Raw genomic sequence first — 22,543 nt, 5'->3', positions numbered from 1 at the left:
CCAACATCACCAACAAGTAGAAGGAAGACAGATCAGAGCCATCAAGGAGTTGAACCTAATGGGTAGCTTCAAAGTCGTTGCAGCATCATCTGCATTAGGTCAGCTATTTCTTTACAATTCCCATCATCTGGCACTGATGACCTGATTTTCTGCACATATTCCCATAAATAGAACTAAACAACTGATTGAGTGGGAAATCCAACAAAACAAGTTCAAAATAAAAGACAAATGAAAGGGATGTTTTTCCTTCCTTTATATAACCAAATGATATCTGAGGATAAAGCCATAACCCTGGACCTGCAAGACCCAGATGACATCTCCTTCCATAGGACATTATAATCCTCCCCAAGTACTTTTCTGGCCTTTTTTAAAAATAGAATTGGTCAGAATCAGAGTCATTTTTATTGTCACTGACATATGTCATGCAATTTGTTGTTTTGTAGTAGCAGTACCCTGCAATACATAAAAAATTGCTGTAAGTTACAATCAGAAATATAGTCCAAAAAAATAGCAAAATAGTAAGGTAGTGTTCATAGGTTCACGAAACCTTTGATGACATACAGAATCTCCTCAACCTCCTTATGAAGTTTAGCCACTGACATGCCTCCTCCATGACGATCATATGATAGATCCTTTGAGATGTTGGTGCCCAGGAACTAAAAGCTTCTCACCCTTTTCACTTCTGATCCCTCAATGAGGACTGGTGTGTGCTCCCTCGACTTCCCCTTCCTGAAGTCCACAATCAGTTCCCCTTGGTCTTGTGTCATCAGCTGATTTATAGGTGGTGTTTGATCTGTGCCTAGCCACACAGTCATGAGTGTAGAGAGTAGAGAGGTGGACTAAGCACACATACTTGAGGTGTGCCATTGTTCACTGTAAGAAAGAGATGTTATTTCGGACTCCCACTGACTGCAGTCTCCTAATGAGGAAGCTAAGGATCTAGTTGCATACACTCAGGTTTTGGAGCTTGTTGATTAGTAGAGGTTGTGTTGAACACAGAGCTTTAATCAACAGACAGAAGCCTAATGTAGGTATTGTCTAGGTCGGGGGTCGGCAACCTGCGGCTCCCGAGCCATTTGTGGCTCTTTCACCTCTGTGCTGCGGCTCCCTGTGGCTTTGGGAAATAATTGGTCAGTATTTAATTAAAATGTATTTTATGTTAGTTTGTTAGCTTTTGAAATGTAATTCTAAATTTGAAGATTATGGTGATCTTGTACAATCTAAGTGTGGCGACACATTTCCTCACAATTAGCCAGCATTCCGGCTAAGGGAGATAGCCTACGGGGGTTTGTGAGTACGCGTCTTTTGCAGCATCTGCGTCCATGGGGGCTGGGTTGAGGGAGGCTTAAAAGCAAGGCTGTTTAGTTCGAATAAAGTTATTCGACTGCAGTTTACTGACTGCGTGAGCACACCGCTACAACGTGTTTTTATCGCTATTAATATACGTCACCACTGCCAATACCTGACACCCGCCAGTGCGCGATTTCTTTAATTTTTCGATCCAAGGTAAGCCAACTATGGAGAATTCTAAAAAAAGAAAAGTGACTGAAGAAAACAGAACGTTTAATGATACGTGGACAGATTCATTTGCTTTCACTGTTGACGAGACTGGTTTACCGGTATGCTTAATATGCAATGAGAAACTAGCAAACAACAAAAAGTCAAATGTCGCAAGGCATTTCCAGAATAAACACGCAGCCTTTGCTCAAAAATATCCGGATGGAGATGAGAGAAAAAAAGCCGTTTCGGAACTGATGCGGAAGTTTGATCTGAGCAAAAATCATTTCCAGAAATGGATGAAGTCTGGAAAATCAACGACATACGCCAGTTATATTGCCGCTCAGGAAATAGTCAGGCACGGGAAGCAGTTTACAGATGGTGAATATATAAAAGAATCTTTCATTAAGATTTCAGAACATCTATTCACGGACTTTAAAAACAAGAGTGAAATTGTGCAGAAAATCAGGGATATGCCCCTCTCTGCAAAGACTGTCAAAGACAGAACCATAAAAATGGCAGAAGACATCACAAGACAGCAAATTAAAGACATCAATTCAGCTGTGGCCTACTCGATTGCCTGTGACAAGTCTAAAGACAAAGGTGATATTGAACAAATAGCGTTGTTCTGCCGGTATGTAAACTCTGCCGGGCCACAGGAAGAACTGATTGAGTTGATACCTCTAAAAGACCAAACACGGGGGGAGGACATCTGTGAGGCTGTCTTGAATTGTTTAAGAGCCAAAGGAATAAAGACCACCCATCTGGTGTCAGTAGCTACTGATGGGGGCACCGAATATGACGGGAACGCACAAGGGAATTGTGGCTTTACTGCAGAAGTCGCTGGACAGAAAGCTGCTGACTTTTCACTGCATCTTGCACCAAGAGGCACCGTGCGCTCAAACATTTCCTCCGGAATGCACAGAAGTAATGGATGTTGTCATTCAGATTGTCAATAAAATAATGGCAAAAAGTTTAAATCACCGTCAATTCCGTTTGTTACTGGACGAGCTGGAAATTGCATATTCTGATCTCCTGCTGCACAACAAAGTCTGATGGTTGTCCAGGGGGGAGGTGCTGAAACGCTTTGTCGCGTGTCTGGAAGAAGTGAAAACTTTCCTGGGCAGCAAAGGGCTCAACTTTCCTGAGCTGGAACAGCCAGAGTGGCTGGAAAAGCTACACTTCATGGTAGACATGACAGCGCACCTGAACACGCTGAACACAGCTCTTCAACGGGGTAAGGACGTACAGCCCTGCACATGTTGGAGGATGTTTTGGCATTCGAGCGCAAGTTGACGTTGCTTGCCAGAGATTTACAGAAAGGCACATTGTCTCACTTCCCCAATTTGAGAGAGTTCAAACAAGGTCACGACATGATAAATTCGGAGTATTTACATTCTGCAATCATCGCAATGCAAACATCATTTGGGAAACGCTTCTGTGAGTTCAGAGAGGAAAAAAGCACATTATCCTTCCCGGTCACTCCCCTAAGCATCGATCCATCCCTACTAAATACGACTGCATTGTCAGGTGTGAGTCAACCTGAACAAGTATGATAAATATTTTAATTGCCTATTATTTTACGTATATTCATATGTTTTCATTGTTCAGTGAAATAGTCCTTTTATTTTTCAGGTTGACAGCTGGCTGACGTTATTTTTGGTTTGCTGCTGGCGGCAAATTTAAGTTTGGCGTTTTTCATAAATACAAGAAGGACTCAAATAGACGTTGAGTATTTTACTTAAAAGTAACCTTCAACCCAACGTCTTTTTTTCGGAGTTCAAAATGTTTTTGTTGCATGCAGAAATGTAATTTCATTTTCTCTGCAGGAGTTCATCAATTTCATAAATGCAACACATTATAGTTTGTTTATACATAGCATAAAGGCAAAACAAAACGTTGTATGCAGTGTTATTTCATTTTAAATGTCAAGCGGGTTTTGCGGCTCCCAGTGTTTTCTTTTCTGTGGGAAACGGGTCCAAGTGGCTCTTTCAGTGGTAAAGGTTGCCGACCCCTGGTCTAGGTGCTCCAAGGCCGAGCCCACCTTTACTGGTAACGTTTGTGGTGTGTCTCACTTCTACATATTCAGCAGTTAGCTCAGAGGCTTACTCTATATGCAGAGTGATGTAATTTGATTATGAGAAGGAATTCCTTCAGCCAGATGGTGGTGAATCTGTGAAATTTGTTGTGACAGAGTGCTGTGGAGGCTGAGTCATTGGGTGAATTTAAATCAGGTCTTGATTGGTAAAGGGATTAAGAATTACAGGGAGTAGATGGAAGAACGGGGTTGAAAAAAAACTGCCTATGATTGAATGGCAGAGCAGTTCTGATGGGCCAAATATCCTAATTCTGCTTCTATATCTTAAAGCCTTATGGTTATGCTGTGTCTAAGAAAGGATGCGCTGGCATTGGTGAGGGTCCAGAAGAGGTTCACAAGAATGATCCCAGGAATGAAAGGGTTAACGTATGAGGAATGTTTGATGGACCCTGGCCTGTATTAACTGGAGTTGGGAAGAATGAGGGGAGGATCTCATTGATATCTGTCAAATATTTAAAGGCCTAGATCTGGGGTTCCCAACCTGGGGTCCACAGACTCCTCGGTTAATGGTAGGGATCCATGGCATAAAATAGTTTGGGAACTCCTGGCCAAGACAGAATGGACATGGAGGGGATGTCACCTATTTTGGGGGAGTCAAGGACCAGAGGGCAGAACTTCAGAATAAAAAGATATCCCCTTAGAATAAAGATGAGGAGGAACTTCTTTTGCCAGAGAGTGATGTTTAGTAAGGACATCAAAGTTTACAAGGAGAAGGCAGGAGAATGGTATTGAGAGGGATCATAATTCAGCCATGATGGAATGGCAAAGCAGACTCAATGGGCCAAATGGTGCCATTCTGCTCCTATGTCTTATGGTCATATTGTCTACATGATCATTCTTTCAGAATTTAAAAATCTGAATCCTGTCATCTCTCAGTCCTGGCTTGATCAACAAGAGCACACTCAGTACCAGAAGATGCAGAGCAGTGGTAGGCTAGCACTAGGACCCTAGCAAAGCGCAACAGGCTAATTATCATGCCAGGGTGGTAGCAGTGCCACTTATAGCTCCTGCCAGGCACATAATGGGGTGACTGTTTTAAACTCCTCTCCATTTGCTTTGAAACAGACTTGTGTTGTTCAGTGCCTGCCAAATCTACTTGAAAACCCTGAAGTACTAAGTAGTCTTTTAATGTGTTTAGTCATTTAAAAAGCCGTCAAACTCCACAGAATCTGCATACAGATGTGGAGCATGTTTTCCTATTGGTTCTAAAGGCTCTAGTTTTAACCTCAGAATGCTTATTTCATGAACTGCTGCTATATTCCATACAGCCAACTGTAAGCTGGTCTCCTTAAGATGAAACATGACAATTACACCTCCGGATGTAAGATATTTAATAATTCTATTGCACATCAAAATACATGAGATCAGTCGCACATAATTGTACTGAGGATTTATCTGCATGGAGTGATATATTGAACTTGGATACCATGCCTGTTACCAAATTGAACTTGCAATGTGGAAGCAAATTGAAAATGAAGTTTACATTTCATATCAGAGACACCAAATAACAAGTTGACAGCTCTAACAGCACTTAAGTATTCTGGTACTTTCTGAATTTTTACTCAAACAGTGAAGGCTATCACCTATAGAATATAGTATGATTTGTTATAAGTAGATTATTTTTTCCTTGAGTTATTTTTTCGTGTTTCATTTCTCCATAGCTAACTTAAAACAAACTTCACAACACTAAGACAAGTATCAGTTCAATGGCTTTAAAATTAGAAATTTTGAACTCAGTTATTTATTGAAGAGAATATTCACTGGTAATGGAAAGTGGATCTTTTTCTTTATATATTCAGTGAGTATGGATATTGTTGACAAACCAGAATTGATTTTCCATCCAGAACTGGTTCTTGACTCAAGAAGTCTTGTCAGAGTATTTCGAGGCCTGTTCGGAGTTGAACGTGGCCAGTGCTGAGAAGGACGTGAGTGAATCAGATGGGTGTCTGTGACAACCCTATGGTTCTATAGTTACCATTACTGATACTGGCAAGTTCTTTGGTGCCTGGAATAGCTAGTGAAATTGGTAGTGTGTCTCAGGCCAATTACTGATTTTAAATTAGAATGAGCTTCCTATATCCCAAAGACATGTTGGTTGGTAGGTTTTGTTGAGGGCCCAGAACTATGAAACTTTAGAGTAGGGCCTCCCCTTCCTGCATTCCTTGCTGTTCATGTGCCTATCTAATGCCTCTTACTGATGTTTAAGATGCATTTAGACAGACACATGACAGACAAGGAATGAAGGGATATAGACTAGCTACAGGCAGATGGGCTTAGTTTGGAATGGTGCTGTAGTCGAAAGTGATGCCTTTTCAAGTTTCGAAATTGCATGAGTTAACAAAGTTAATTCAAGGAAATATTCCTACATTTGAAGTATACCAGATGAACTGATGGCACAAATAGTGTCAAAGGGGTTTAACCTAAAAGCTATTATGGAAAAAGTGGTTGCAAGATGACCAAAGTTGGAAATTGAATATTCCTGCACACTTAACATTTGAAAAGGATGGATGAAGTGAAAGAGGGAGGGGTTGGGGTGGGTGTACTGCCATAATGGGAGGAGTGGGTAATGAACTTGAGCCGGCAGAAGAGGAAGCGGAATGTGTTTGGGTGAAGACTGAGAATTTACGCTGAATTTATTGGCTTCTTTCAAACCCCTCAGTGATGCGTTGTGACCAAGGCCTGTAAGGGAGTTCCCATCTCACTTTGTAATTGGGAATGTGTCAACCAGTGGAAGTGAAAAGAGCTGTGATGAAGGAAACCAAAAGTGTGAAAAAGAATCTGTTGGCCAAAATGAAACAAATCTGCATGAAACATAATGTGTACCAAATCAACAGGGGGAAAAAAAACACTTCACAGGGATACATACCTTACGGGAGCTAATAAATCTGACTCACCAGTGTTTACCAAAGACTTTGAACTGTAAATTTGCGATATAGTCTTGGATGTACTTTGTAATCCTTTACTGATTTTTAGTTTGACTTCAGTGATTTACCAAGTTAGTCAGTAGGAAATTCAGAAAGTAACACATTTTTCATGCCAAGCTGTACAACTTATTTTCCAGTCCTTGTGTGGCTCCACTCAAATGTGGGCAAATTAATCCTCCTCAGTTTTGCTGGTGAACTGTACCTAACTGTACTGACACAGTGGGACAATGGGTAGTATAGCTGTCTCATCCCAGGTTTGATTTTGACCTCTTAGTTGTCTGTTGAGTTCATACATCTTTCTCCCTGAGACTATGGTTTCCCCTCACATCCCAATGACATGCTGGTAGCTACAATTCAGGAGATGGATACAAGAAAATTTCCAAGTCACTGAATATCCCTTGGAGTGCAGTTAAGTCAATCATCAAGAAATGGAAAGAACATGGCACAGCTGTACATCTGCCTAGAGCAAGCTGTCCTGAAAAACTGAGTGACCGTGCAAGAAGGGGACTAGTGAGGGAGGCCACTAAGAGACCTATGACAGTTCTGGAGGGGTTACAAGCTTCAGTGGCTGAGATGAGAGAAACTGCGCATACAACAACTGTTGCCCGGGTGCTTCACCGGTCACATCTTTATGGGAGAGTGGCAAAGAGAAAGCCCCTGTTGAAAAATCTCACATACAGTAAAATCTCAGCTAAAGTTTACCAGAAGGCATGTGGGAGACTCTGAAGTCAGATGAAAGGTTCTATGGTCTGTTGAAATTAAAGCTGGACTTTTTGGCCATCAGACTAAACGCTATGTTTGGCTTACGCTCATCATCAAAAGCACACCATCCCTACCGTGAAGCATGGTGATGGCTGCATCATGCTGTGGGGAGGCTTCACTGAAGCAGGTCCTGGAAGCAAGCAGAAAGTCAAATGTACATAGGAATAGCTTAAAAACAACAAAGTTAATGTCCTGGAGTGGCCAAGTCAGAGTCCAGACCTCAATCCAATTGAGAATTCGTGGCTGGACTTGAAAAGGGCTGTTCACTCACGATCCCCATGCAATCTGACAGAGCTTGGGCAATTTTGTAAAGAAGAGTGGGGAAAAAATTGCAGTGTCCAGATGCGCAAAGCTGAAAGAGACCTATCCAAGCAGACTCAAGGCTGTAATTGCTGCCAAAGGTGCGGCTACTAAATACTGGCTTGAAGGGAGTGAATACTTATATAGTCAATTATTTTGTGTTTTATATTTGTATTTAATTTAGATCACTTTGTAGAGATCTGTTTTCACTTTGACTCAGAAGTCTTTTACTGTTGATCAGTGTCAAAAAAGCCAAATTAAGTACACTGTGATTTAATGTTGTGAAACAATAAAACATAAAAACTTTCAAGGGGAGGTGAATACTTTTTATAGGAACTGTAAATAACATCCTAATTTTCCATCTTTCATAACAAAATGGATAACTCAGATTTCCTCCCTTTAGCCTCCATCTTTATCACCACTCATTAAAAATGTCCACATTTCTTTGCAGGTCTTTGTGTCCTCCTCCTGCCCTCCTTTCCAAGGTATCCCTGTAGCTCAGCAAACTTGAAAATGCTGCAGTCAATCACTTTATCTGTCAATATAATAGACTCTAACTAGCTGAGGGCTCAGCACTGATCTATTATGGACTCCACTGGCTTGCCAAAAATGACCTGTTTATTTCTAGATAACCAATCCTTCATCCTAATTGTATATGACTATCAAACTGATGCACTCTTATGTTGTGCAGTAATCTTTATTGAATGCCTTTGGAAATCCAACTATATTGCGTCTGCTGACTTTCCTTATACATCCTGCTTGTTAGAACCTCAAGATCTGTAAAGAAAAAATATGCTAAGCCACAATTTTCATTTCATGAAACAATGTTGACACTGTTCTGTGTGTTATGATAATATCTTGGTAAGCGCAATTGCTTTACAGCGGCAGCGATTCACCAATTGGGCTTCAATTCCTTCCACTGTCTCTAAAGAGTTTTCATGTTCTCACCGTGACTGCATGGGTTTCCTCCGGGTGCTCTGGTTTCCTCCCATATTTCAAAGACTTACAGTTAGGAATACTAATTTGTGGGCATGCTATGTTGGTGCCAGAAGCGTGGTGACACTTGCAGGCTCACTGAATTGATTTGACACAAATTATGCCTTTCACTGTATGTTTTGATGTACATGTGAAACATAAAGCTAATCTTTCATCATTATCTTCTAAGTGCTCTGCTATCACCTCCTTGGTCCTGCCTTGATTCCCTGCTTTCTCTCTCCTTCCTTTCTTGAGTAGCTGGATTCTTTCTAAGTCTGGGAATTTTGGAAGATTACATCTGATGTAAAGTCGCTGAGTTGCACAGAAACCTCAGCCCACCATATCCATGCTGACCATCCTAAACTTACAGGACCTGATCTGTAGTCTTTATGTTTTGGCACTTCACATGCTTGTCCAGATTCCTCTTAAGGTTTGGCTCTGCCTCCCCACTCTCTCTGGCAGAGCATTTTAGATTCTAACCACCCTCTGGGAGAAAGAATTCTTCCTCAGATCCTCTTAAAACACCCCTATCCATTCTTTAAGCCTATGCCCTCTGGTCTTAGCTATCTGTGCTTTAAGGAAAGGTTTTCTATCGACCCTAGCTATTCTTCATAATTCTATATATCTCAATCAGGACCCCCAAAATTTCCTCCACTCCAAGGGAAATAAACCTGTTGTGTGTCCATCCCACAGGAGCCTAGTGATTTAAGCTGAACCAATTTGCATTAGTCTACTGGATAGTTGAAAGTAATTCAGTTGAAATTTAATTGAACAGAATTTCTTTGACAAACAGTTATAGATAAATATTCTGTCAACATATTATGTTTGATTTGTAGAGGATTATCCTACAGCAACAGCCGTGGAGAAGACTGATGATTCTACCTCATTGGTCCACACATCCAGTGTGTTTATGATGGAACCTGCTGGGTCCAGGGCATCAGCCACAACCTCTTGTTCCGAAGCAACTAATGGCAGGTCAGAGAATGGCCTTGAGACCTTGCACGAGCACGCTGTGGAGATCATTAGAAGTGAGGGCACCAACAGTGTCAGCTCGGCCCCTGAGAATGAGAAAGAGGGCGAGAAAATGAAACAGCATCTGTACTGCGCAGCTTGCAAAGTGACCGTAAACTCCATATCACAACTCGAGGCACACAACAATGGTGAGTAGCCCCCCGCTTCACACCGGTGAAGCAACGTGGGAAGAAATGTAAGTGGCCATTGCTTACCAGAGGCAAAAGGACGAAATTTTATTCAGATGCATGTTACACAGCGACACATAGGAATTATAGGATAGAAACAAAACCATAGGAGCAAGATTAGGTTATTTGGGGTATCGAGTCTGCTCTGCAATTCAGTAATGGCTGATTTATTTTCCCTCTCAACCCCAACCTCCTGCCTTCTTCCTGTAAAATGTAATGCTCTTACTAATCAAAATCTTATGAACCTCCACTTTCAATATACCCAACAACTTGTCCTCCACAGCCATCTGTTGCAATGAATTCCTCAGATTCATCACCCTCTGGCTAAAAAAATTTCCTCCTCATCGCTGTTCTAAAAGAACGTCCTTCTTTCCTGAGGGTGTGCCTTTGTCCTAGCCACTCCCACTATTTGAAATATTCAATCTACGTCTACTCTGTCTCGGTCTCTCAATATTCGGTAGGTTTCAACGAGATCCCTGCTCATTCTTCTAAACTCCAGGGAGTACAAGCCCAGGCCAACAAACACTCCTCATACATTAAGTTATGCAGCCCATCTGGTGAAGACCAGTTGGTTTTGCTTCCATCCTCATTCACCAGACCAGCACCTTATATTCCTCCCCATTGTATTAATTTACCTTAAAGGCAACAAGTTGCTTTCATTCAGATTTCAGTCATCGTCCTTGATCTGCCACAATAAATTTTCCCTTAAGAAAGCTACAGATCAGTGGTCCACTGTTGTCAGCCTCCACTTGAAAGCACGTCCCACCAGGCTGAAGAATATCCTAAAACTATTGAGTGGACCTCTTGTACCATAGGATGGGCTTTTGAACTCATGGCCTTGCACCTTTTTGTTTGCCTACACTGCACTTCCTCTGTAACTGTAATACGATATTTTGCATCCAGTATTGTTTTTTTGTACCTCAATGTACTGATGTGGTAAAACAATCTGTGTGGATGGCATGCAAAACGAAGATTTTCACTGTACCTCGGTACGTGTGGCCAATTACCAGGTGCCATTGTTGGGTTAACACTGGTGGTTCTCAGCTGCTTAAATGGGGACCAGTGCTTGCCCCTAGAGTGGCCTATCTCAAAGGAGCGAGATAACTCTCAGATCCCTTGTACTCAAATATAACACATTGTGTGGCTGGTAGTCACAGAACCTATCACATCAGTTACAAAAATAGATAGCTGCTCCTTGGCTCGTGAACTTATTAGTGGAGGAAGTCCTAAAATATGGTAAGGAACTTGAATGTGAAGGAATTAAATAAAGCAGCATTTTTAAACTAAGTGTTAAAATTGATCATTGATAATTTAGTTGATGTTGATTAGGGAATGCATATTGACCACAGCATCAGGAATAACTTTCTGCCTCTTTTATAGTTTGGTCGTTTTACATACACCTGACAGGCTTAACCTCCCATCTCAGCAAGAATATTTTTAATAGGCCAGTACTCCTTGAGTGGCGAGTCGGCCTAGATTTTTGATCTCAGCAATAGTGAGATAAAGAACACAATGGCTTTAGACTTGCTGGATTGGATGGTGGATGGAATATTTTGATTTCAAATTAATAAACTCAGAATTGCAAAACAAGTAATTTTTCAGAAGAAAGAATACTTAACAGATCCATTGTTGCTTCTATGCCCACCATTTTAACAGAAGGATAAATTATAGATGAACATCCATATTAAAGAAGAGCATGGAGCAAAGAGATTCAAACCATTTGTCCATTATACTTTGATACAATAATTTCTTATTTTGCCTAATTTGAAAAACAAAACTTAACAAGCAAACTTTTATAAAGCAGTTTTCAGAATTTTAAGGTGTACCAATGTGCGTTACGGCTATTGGATTATAGTTCCAAAGTAGACTAACATGGAAGCCAACTTACTCATATTTCATAAATTCTACTCTGTAAAATATAAAAAATTGATTTACTTTGGAACTACCATAAGAAATGGGGCCAAGAGTAGGCAATTCAGCTCCTCGAGGCAGCTCCCCCATCATGTCTGATCCAACATTCCTCACCCACTTTCCTGCCCTTTCCCCATGACCCCGATTAGAAAGCTAGTTATCTTCACAGGGATTCTGCTCCCATGCCTCTCAATCCTTTGAGAAAAGAAGTTGTTCCTCATCACTTCCTTAAATGGACACAGCTGCCCCTCCACTTCATTCTGAAACCATGCCCTCTGGTTCTGGGTTCTCCCATGTCAACAACATCCTATCAGTATTTACCCCCTTAGAGCTATAACGTTTCAATAAGATCACCTCTAACTATTCTAAACTCCAAGTAGAGTCCTGATTGTTTAACTTTTCCTCAAGGATCAAGCCTTCCAAACCCAGATTATCATAAATAATCTTCACTAAACCCACTCCAATTAAATAATCTTTCCTAAAATAAGGGCACAGTGTTGTTCATAAAGATGTGGTCTCACTGGAGTTCAGCTGCAATAGGAATTCTCTATTCTTTATACTGCAAACCGCTTAATTTAAGAGCGAACATTCCATTCACCATTACCTGCTGTCCTCATGTTTTCTTCACAGGGATGTGAGGTGAGTGCTGGATAGTTATTCTGAGGCAAAAGGTCAGAGCATGCACAAGAGCAGAACAGCCAACTCCTGCTTTTATTTCCTAAGTTAGATATAAAAGCAGAATTAGGCCATTCAACCCATGGAATCTGCTCGGCCATTCAATCATGGCCAATCTTTTTTTTTCAAACCCCATTCTCCGATAATACTTAACCCATTTACCAACAAAGAACATATCATTCTCTGCCTTAACTACACCCAATGACTCCACAGCCTGCTATGGCAAAAAGAATTCAACAAAATCACTACCCCCGGCTGAAATTCCTCTCATCAGTTTTAAAAAGGACATCCCTTTATTCTGAGGTCTGTCTTCTGGTCCTATTCTACTACCAATGGAAACATCCTCTCCATACTCATTCTGTCCAGGCCATTTAGTGTTGTCTGCAAAATCCTGAGCCAACATGTCTCAGGTGAATCCAAAGAAAATAGTGTCCTGGGATCACTCCATTGAGCCCAAAACTCATTTTTTGTAAATCAGCAACCTGGGGTGGGAAATTGTAGGGAAATACATACTGACAGCAAATAGGCAACTGAATTTTCATTTAAATATTGGCCATCCTATGTCATATGGGACAATTGACAACACGAGTCCACACTTTGATTTCTCTGTTTCATCACAAATATTCCTAAATCGTTTGTGACCAGTGTTATTGTAATTATAAATAATGGAGGCTGAAGCATTATTTCTCCAATGTTTTAGGGTCAAAGCATAAATCAGTGCTGCAGGGTCAGAACAGTCACAACAGAAGGAGCAGACTGCGACTGTTCCCAAGGACATTGTACAGAACCAAACGCATTGGTAACAAAGGGAGCATTGGCATCCAGAGCAAGGCTTTCCACTGTAACATCTGCGAAATCTATGTCAACTCTGAAACTCAACTTAAGCAGGTGAGTTACCTGAGTTATACTGCAAAATATAGAGCTGAAACCTCGAAGTTTACATTATGCATTCATTCAAAGAACCTTCTTTCCTTCTTCTGTAATTGTTACTCAGGAGATGCTGTCAGTGAAGCTCCTGGTACAGTGTAGGGTGGTAAACTCATTGGTTAAGAGTTCAAATCCCATCATGAGTTTAAATTCAGTTCATTAAATAAAGCTGACATAAGAAACTCCTATCAGTTATCATAATTAATAACAGGGACTTAAGCTACAAGAACTTCATCTCAAATACTGAAACCGTCCAAGTAGATGACTCACCACTACCTCTTGATGGCCAGACAGCAAGGCCCACATCCTCCAGAGGTTCTTACAGTTTTTGGTCAAAGTAAAAGCAAATGGAATACTCCTTGCTTCATTCCAAGTGCAATCAATGTTCCTCTGTCCATTTGTAATCCTTTCCAACCCTTCACCCTGCACCCTAATTTTCTAACTCTCTGCATTATTCCCCAAACCTCCTCTCCCCATTCTGCTCCACATTTTGGCTGGCTGGATTGTCCTGAAATGCTGCCATGTGTAGATAGGGGTGGGGAGGGGGGAAACCAAGGCTCTAAGAAATTGGACCATTTTTTGTTGGGATTGTTGGAATCAGAATCAGGTTTTATTATTACTGACTTATGTCATGAAATTTGTTCCTTTGCGGCAGCAGTACAGTGCAATACCTATAAAAGTCACAATAAGAATATATTAAATAAATAGTACCAAAAAGAGAGAAAATAGCGAGCTAGTGTACATGGGTTCATAGACCTTTCAGAAATCTGATGGCAAATGAGAAGAAGCTGTTCCTAAAACACCAAGTGTGCATCTTCAGGCTCCTATGTCCCCACTTGATGGTAGTAATGAGAAGAGGCTATTGTGAATGTGCTAGAACATCGCTGAAGAGAAGTTTTGTGATAGACCCACAGGAATACTGAAGCTCACACCCAGAAAAGCAGAGCCTTCAATACCAACCTCTCAAGCCATTCAACTGTTCCATTGAGGCCCAGGCACAAATCCGTTCCTTTTACATTTCAGCTTTGATCACCATCCTTTCCAAAAACCAAGAAAAGAAATATACTTCACCACTTTCAGCCTCCCTGGGAAGTCCAAAAATCCTTTCAAACCCAAGAGATTCTTTTGAACTGTAATTGTTGTAACATAGGAAATGTGATAACTAGCTCCAACCATCAAGAATATGACAGGAACTAGGTGATCTGCACAATAATCTCTTCCTTATATTTCAGCTTCCCAGTCTTCCCACAGAGTAGAGTTTCACCACAGGAAAGAGGTAGCAAGATTACAAACTGATGGTAATCTTTTTAAAAATCTTAAATTGCATGCCCTAAAGAAGATAAGCACTGCAGCTCACTGAACCTTCTCCTTGGCTGGCCTTTATCCCTCCATGGCCTGCTTTCTTTGTTCATTGTATAAAACCCAAGTGCACATAGCTTCACTAACAGTGCCTAAATATTCAGTATGTACTTAGGAGCCACCGTGTGCACAAGATGAAGTACAACGAGTGCCATGTCTGCTTATCCAGGTGCTCAGGCATAGTGCACTTGTGACCACTTTATCAGGTGTCTCCTGTACCTAATAAAGTGGCCACTGAGTGTATGTTCATGGTCTTCTGCTGCTGTAGATCATCCACTTAAAGGTTTGACATTGTGTATTCAGAGACGCTCTTCTGCATACCACTGTTGTAACGGGTGGTTACTTGAGTTACTGTTGCCATCCTGTCAGCTTGAACCAGTCTGGCCATTCTATTCTGACCTCTCAAGGTATTTTTGTCCTCACTGGGGGTTTTTTTTTCTTTCTCACCCCATTCTCTGTAAACTCTAGAGACTGTTATGCATGAAAATCCCAGGAGATCAACAGTTTCTGAGATACTCAAATCACCCTGTCTGGCACCAACAATCATTCCATGGTCAAACATCACTTAGATCACATTTCTTCCCCATTCTGACGTTTGGTCTGAGCAACAACTGAACCTCTTGACCATGTTTGCATGCTTTTATGCATTGAGTTGCTGCCACGTGATTGGCTGATTAGATATTTGCATTAGTGAGAAGATGTACCCAATAAAGTGGCCACTGAGTTTATCTTGAAGTTGACAGGCAACCTTGCTTAGCCAAGTATCTTTTCTGTATTTTTCACGCATGACGATGGCCATCCACTAGTAAGGAATAAATGGTTTTCTGAAATGCTTAGCTATTCTGTAGGGCTATGGGTTCATAGGAGAGCTTTCATCAACCTACAACCAAGGAGCTCAACAGTTCATTTCCCGAGTGTTGAGTCCAGAATTGAATCACTCTGAATGTTGGCCAGGGAGAGGTAAATAATCTCCCTATTGACAGATGTTTGGACTGACCGAAATAAATTAATTTCATTCATTCATAAAGTATGATAATAGAGCATAGAAGCAAGCTCTTCATCCCAAACTGTCCATGCTGATCTAAGCTGGTCCCATTTGCCTACACTTGGCCCATATCCCTCCATAACTTTCCTAACCATATCCAAATGTCTTTTAAATGCTGTTATTCTACTTGCTTCAACCACTTCCTCTGGCAGTTCATTTCATATACTCATCACCCTCTGTGTGAAGAAGTTGCCCCTCCAGTCCTTTTTAACTCTTTCTCTTCTCACCTTAAACCTATACCCTCTAGATTTTAATTCCCTTTCCCTGGGATAAAGATCGTGCATTCACCAAATCTTTGCCCCTCATGAGGTTATACACCTCTATAAGGTCATCCCTCAGTCTCCTAGAATCCAAGGGATGTTTGTCTGCCTTTTAGGAGGCATTATTCCTTAACCTGATCAACCTATAGTGTCTCAGCTGCTGAGGAGTTCAGACAGAGGTAGAACGAGACAAGGTTAAACTAGTGGAAATAAGTGGTCTTGGAGACATGCCAAAACTCAGTGTACGGAGATGTGAGAATCTAACAAACCAGGGATGGACACAACAACATCAATGGATTTTGCAGTTGGGAAATGGAGTTTTTGGCAGAGATAGAAATTGATCCTTGGGCAAGCCATGAGGGAAGTTGGAGGAGATTTCTGCTTTTCCAGAATGAACAGACAGGAGTCCTGACATCTTACAGCCGAGAAACTTCCATTCAAAGTGGCATTTGCAATATATTGAAGATCATCTATACTGGCAGGAAATGTGGAGCAACTCCCTGGATCATATCCAGAATGCCCAAAGTGGTCCCAAAAGATCCTGGGATTTCCAAAAACTCTACTCAGGCATTGATAGATATTTAGACATTAAGAGAATCACTGGGTAAAGGACTAGTGCAGGAAAGTGACACAAAGGCAAAAGAACAGCCATGATCTCATTGACTGGTGGAATAACTATAAAGGACTGAATCCTGGCTCCTGCTCCTATTTCATACATTATTTATGCCAGAATTTCTGGAAAAAAGCAGAAATGGATCCTTCTGTATTGTCAGCTCCCTAAAGGCTGAAGTACTGAGGGATCTCCTCAGTAAAATAGAGGGGAAAAACTGATAATTGAAGATTTGTAGAAGAGAACTTCTGAGGAACAGGTGGGGAGGTGCAAGCAAGAAGTCAAAAATAGTAAAATAACTCGGGAAATCTACTGTTGCAATCCAGCTGACAGACACTGGCCAGGCAGATCTTTGGCTTAGTGATGGTAGCAACTCTGAATGAAATCACAGAATGAAGTGAGATTGCGTATAAGCAATACCATCGTTTTTCTTAAATGGTGATTTGTCCTGAGTGTTTTTGTCAATTACTCTTAATGAAACTCAGTACAAATTCTGTTTAATAGATTTTAATATTATGATCAAGCACAAATACAGCCAGAAGTCAAAGGGTTGGCAATATAAACCAGAGCTTTCAGTAAAATAACTGAACAGTGTCTTTCTTTCAATCACCCTGTTTATCTTTAAATCTGTTTGCATTCCAATGCAGCATATGACCAGCAGAAGACATAAGGAGAGGCTTACAGGAAAGCCATCGAAGCCCAAATACAGTCCTTATGCCAAGCTCCAGCAGACTGCAGTGCTGGCGGTGAGTACTAGGGTCTGACATTGATTATTGACAGGCAGATCTCTGAAAGGCAGAAATGACTGCAGGGTTCATACCCCTTCAACTGCTGCTCCCACAGAAGCTTCAGTATATTCTTAGCCCAGACTCCAAGTTAGGTGCTCTTACCCAAGCAACTGAGTGCTTTCACCTGCCTCACGAACCCACCCATTGGAAGCTTGTAAGGCAAAAAAATATTATGACATTTTTGCACTATTATACAGTCAAACTGCTTGCTTGACGGGTAAGGACTCAAATAGAACTCTGCCATTTGAAGCAGCTTGTTACTTGTTGCTTCATGGGCTAGAGTCATAGATTCATATAGCACAGAGTCCTTTCTCCCACCAGTCCTTTCTCCCATACAAAGTATCAAGCACCCATTTGACCTCACCTTTCACTAACCCTGTTTCACCCTCCCTATGTTCCCATAAACTCTACCCCCCAAATTCCACCAGGGGAAATTGACACCTCTGAAACTATTAAGACACTAACCTCTTTAGGAAATTTGCAGTGGCCAGTTAACCAACCAATCCAAACGTGTTTCAAGCTATTCCTCTCTGGAGTACCCTGTGAAAGAAGCCAAATGCAGAATTTTGACTTCACCATGCTCTTTGGTAATGGAAGGTTAACAGCATCCTGCTGCAACAACCTCTCTCAGTTTTTCTGCCACTACCACTTAGTGGAATATTAACACAGAAGAAAAACACTTTACAAACCAAACCAACTGAAACAAAATTTGCACTTATTAAGTTCCAGATTCCTGTGAAATGAAGCAAAAGTGGATTAAAATAATAGAACACTCACTAAGTGCCAGTAACCTTATTCATAATGTCGGTTCTGCCGAAATTCCGAGAGACGCCTTTCAGCAGAACTTTCAGTTGACTGGCTTCATCCTCTTGTTCCCAAGTGATCTCCCATGTCAATGGGACTGTTACTATCTCACAGTCAGGCACCAACAGAGGAACTGCATCACAAATCTGTTTCTGACAAGAAAATATCTTTGATGTTGGTATTCACTGATAACCTTAATAAAACTGCACGTTGAAAGTGCAATAAAAGCCGGCTTGATACAGAACAAATATGGCAAGCCTTCAAGAGTGTTGTTAAAAAGATCTGAATACAAAGTACAATTAAAATAAATAAATAATGTACCTATCTGAAAGTGGCTTATAAGAGTATGTTTCAAATACTGAAACCTCATGAATTAAACAACATGATATCCTTCACTCATGCCCCAGATATTTTTAACTCAAGAATTGTGTTCTGAAGTGTACAGAAAAGAGAAGCAATTTGAGGCCATTCAGCCCCTCTACACCGCTGTCTGAAGTGTACAAAAATGGTATCTATGTATGAAATGCCATAACCAAGATTAATTAAGTAATAAACAACCATTTACTAAAGATTTGATAAACAAAGAGCTAAAGTAATAAAACAGAAAATACTAATATAACAGGCCAGGCAGCACCTACAGAGCACAAAAGTTATTATTCCAGCTCAATGATCTTTTGTTTTCTGTACAGAACTAATGAAAGATCATTGACTTGAAATAGTTTCCCACTCCACAAACATTGAGTATTTCAAATGTCCTGCATCTACAGAATTTCTGCTTCTGAATCTGAGGTAGATGACTTTGGGCTGAGCAAAGTCAATAAGCAAGGAATTATGATCCAGAGTGTTTGGCGCATCATAATTGTTTTTATGTTATTTTCTCTTTCTTCAGACAAAGATGGCTTTTCAGAAGCACCTCACAAAACCAATAGCAACTGGTTTCTTACCAAATCCTCTAACAGCAGCCGCTGTCTGCGCAATGCCAAATCTCACTCTTCGACCGACCACACTCTTCCAGACTCCATTTCTCGGACCAGCCTTCTTCAGAGCCACTCCAGGCCCTCTGAGGGCAACACATACACCATTTCTTTTTGCGCCGTATTGACTTCAGGGTTTAAAACATTACAGACATTTTGGAAAATAAAAGGGAACTATGCAGTCATAAATGTGAACATTATAAGTTATGCATGGCAGATTCCTGCCTTTTGCTTTAACATCTAGAATCAGCAGTTTTATACTGCAAATATATTTAGATGAACATCATATACAGAAAATATGGTTTCAGTAACAAAGACTATTACAGAGCTGATGTAGATGTGTGTAGAGTTCTGGTAGAACCACGGGTTACCAGTCTTTTTTGCACAATATTTTTGTGAGTTCTTTAAAATATCAGTCATTAGCAAAGGTATTCTGTGCGAGGGCGTTTTTTTTTAATATATTGGAAAAGAAATAAAAATCTGAAAAAAAGAAACTCTCTGAAACCAAAATGGTTGATGAAAGATCAGCAGCACCAGGCTTGCTGCAGTCCAAGGATAGAAATATGAATTCATAGCACAAGCATGGCCCCAATTCAATAACCCTACTTTGGGTCAATAATATTGTGGATATGAAATGTCAACCCCACTGCAGCTAAGAGTACTTTCTTGATTGAGATTTCAGGGGTAACCTGATGGCAATACCAAGAGGTCTAGTAGTATAGTGTCTCTTTCTCTTATGGACCTTCATCCATCAGTAATGATCATACATCATCCTTGGAACTACAGAAATATCAAGGCCATCGGTACAGGCTGGAAGTGGAAGGCACGGAATATTATCTGAAATATTTCAGGGGATTAATGTATTATTGGAAAAATGAGCACACTCTCCATGTGTACTGTGTTTGTGATGCCTGCCCTCACAGACATGACAAGAAAATAATGGTGAAAGGTGACATTAAATCTGTTTCAACCAGTTAGATGACTAGATTACTGCTGTTTTTAATAAATTCTATTTAAAGGATCCTAGTAATATTTCAAGCGAATTCTTTACTTAAAACATTGATTTATGTTTTGTGCTATTCATGCCTTTAGGTTTTATGCAAATTTTAGAGTTTACATTTTAATGTTAAATATTTTTTAAAAAGTGCCTCATAGAGGTACATTATATAGGTAAATTGAGATAACATCCTGTTGCATGGATCCAGAGACATTAGTTTGACTCCCATTGTGGGATTGACTATAATTGCTAGTCTCACCAGTGATGTCCATCTCCCATGGTTGAACAAAAATAGTACCCAAATGCCTGCTTATTTAAAAGGGACACACACATTTATATAGCAGAGCCCTTTAGAAACTGATTTGTATTTGGCATGTAGTAACAGATGTGTAGCAGCATTAAAACAAACTCTAAATCAGGTCACAGGTTTATTAGTTTGAGGACACTGTTTTAACTCAAATGTTAAGGTCTGGAGTTTATTCAGAATATTCCAAGTCAGCAGAGGGGATGTCAACTATATAATTTTTTTTAGTGATAAAGCATGGAGTAGGCCCTACAGACCCTTCGAGCAGCACATCCCAGCAACCTCCAACAATGACCAATTACCTGCCCTGTGGGAAGAAACCGGAGCACCCGGCGAACACCCGCACATTCCACTGAGAGGACGTAGAGACTCCTTACAGAGGTCACCAGGATTGCACTCTGAACTCTGACACCGTGAACTGTAAAGCATCACGCTAACCGTTATGCCATGGTGGTGCTCAATTCTGCCAAAAAAAACTGAATTGCACAATTAAATAAAAAACAGAAAATGCTGGAGTTACTTGACAGGTCAGGCAACATCTATGAAAACAGTAACACAGAGTAGTGCTTCACAGAGCACTACTGCCACAGCACAGTAACAGACCCTTTGGCCTATCTAGTCCATGCTTCATGAAAATGATCTTTCATCAGAAGTAGAAAACAAGCTTGGTTTAAGCTGCAGAAAGAGGTAAGGGTGGAGTAACAGAGGGCATGTATGGTAGAATGGACACCAAGATTGTCCAGGTGATACAGGTGCCAATAGTTTGGACAAAGAGAGAATGAGGAATGCATCTCAACCATTCTGTTTTGCTTCAGACTTCCAGCAACTGCCGTGTTTCACAGTTCCAGTAGATCTTTCCTCTCTCAAATTTATCTCCTGCCTTTACACTTCTCCAGACAGATCAACTGTGACTGACAAGCATTCATCACCCTCTCTTAGTACAATCAGCACTTTGTGTCACTTGATTCTTCAGCTCTTCCATTGATCACAGACATTCCCCATACCCTGACCTGATGCAGGGTTTCAACATGAAACATCGACAATCCCGTGCCCCCACAGATGCTGCTCGACCAGCTGAGTTCCTCTAGCAGATTGTTGTTGGTTCCCTCTACCCCTCCTTTTCTCAGCTAGTTAAAACATGCTGGCCTTCCTCACTTTTCTATTTCTGGAAGGTTGTTGACCTGAAATACTAGCTCTGTTTCTGTCTCCACAGGTGCTGCCTGGCCTGCTGAGTACCTCCAGCATTTTCCATTCTCATTTTAGGTTCCCAGCATCTGCTTTTTTTTTTGCTTTTTAATCTTATATGTGCAGTTTGATCCTCCAGCTGTTACCAGCTTGATGACTTTTAAGAGTTTCTAGTTGCTTGCCTCTCTGCAAGGAGGAGCGTTGACTTGCTGGGAGCAGCTGTCTCATTGTCTGCCCAACCATGTGAAAATATCACAGGAGTACATGAGTCTCTGACGTTCTGGAAAAAAGTTACATGCCAATTGCTTCCCCAGATTTACATGGTTGAAAGCAGAAATTGAGTAAGAATGTAATATCTAAATAGTTCATTAACACACAGCTTCTAATGTTTTGTTAGTTACTGGCTGAGATTTTGACCTTTGAAGGATTTTGTTTTGGCAAAATAATTTTTCTATGTGATCTCCGCTGTTGATATTTAGCAAGGGACATTTACCAGTCTCTGTATATACTACAAGAAATTATTGGTTTCATGTAGAAAGTAAATGGATTCATAACGTTCTTCAATTCAATGTTGCTGTTGTATGAAACTTGCATAAGGAACTGAATGTCTTAAATATGGACAAAGTCCTGCCCCATAGTTTTTACATTTTCTCTTCAGTTGTGTTTACAAAAATGCCCTCCCACAGCTGCAGATTTACCTGCAATCTCCTCAATGTGAAATTGAAATAAACACTGTGAATATCATCCTTGTGACCCCAGACTTCCCACTGCGAATATCGTTTTACTGGTCTCCAACATCAACACGTGAGGCCAAGTTATTGTGTCTGAATGTTGTTAACTGTGTGGAGTCATGTGACCACATACCTCCATTTGGTTTGAGAACAAATCTCGCATTATTTTCAATGGGCTGTCACTTATCTGATGCTTGAAGATAGAGTAACTGTTGAAA

The 22,543-nt window shown here is 40.7% G+C and overlaps 1 protein-coding gene across 1 annotated transcript in view; it reads left to right on the top strand.

Annotated features, from left to right (window-relative positions):
• The window catches only part of znf385c (zinc finger protein 385C), a 207,456-nt gene extending 187,382 nt beyond the window's left edge, over nt 1-20,074 (top strand). The window contains exons 5-8 of the mRNA XM_059956449.1: nt 9,393-9,716; nt 13,042-13,229; nt 17,190-17,288; nt 19,024-20,074. Coding sequence (XP_059812432.1) covers nt 9,393-9,716; nt 13,042-13,229; nt 17,190-17,288; nt 19,024-19,236 — 824 coding nt within the window. The 3' untranslated portion in view covers nt 19,237-20,074. The remainder of the gene's footprint in view (nt 1-9,392; nt 9,717-13,041; nt 13,230-17,189; nt 17,289-19,023) is intronic.
• Nucleotides 20,075-22,543: the final 2,469 nt, after the last annotated feature.

This window comes from Hypanus sabinus, chromosome X1, assembly GCF_030144855.1.
Source record: "Hypanus sabinus isolate sHypSab1 chromosome X1, sHypSab1.hap1, whole genome shotgun sequence".
NCBI classification, from domain to species: domain Eukaryota; kingdom Metazoa; phylum Chordata; class Chondrichthyes; order Myliobatiformes; family Dasyatidae; genus Hypanus; species Hypanus sabinus.
The sequence above is the reverse complement of the archived record's forward strand: the minus strand, read 5'-3'. Positions and strand labels throughout refer to the sequence as shown.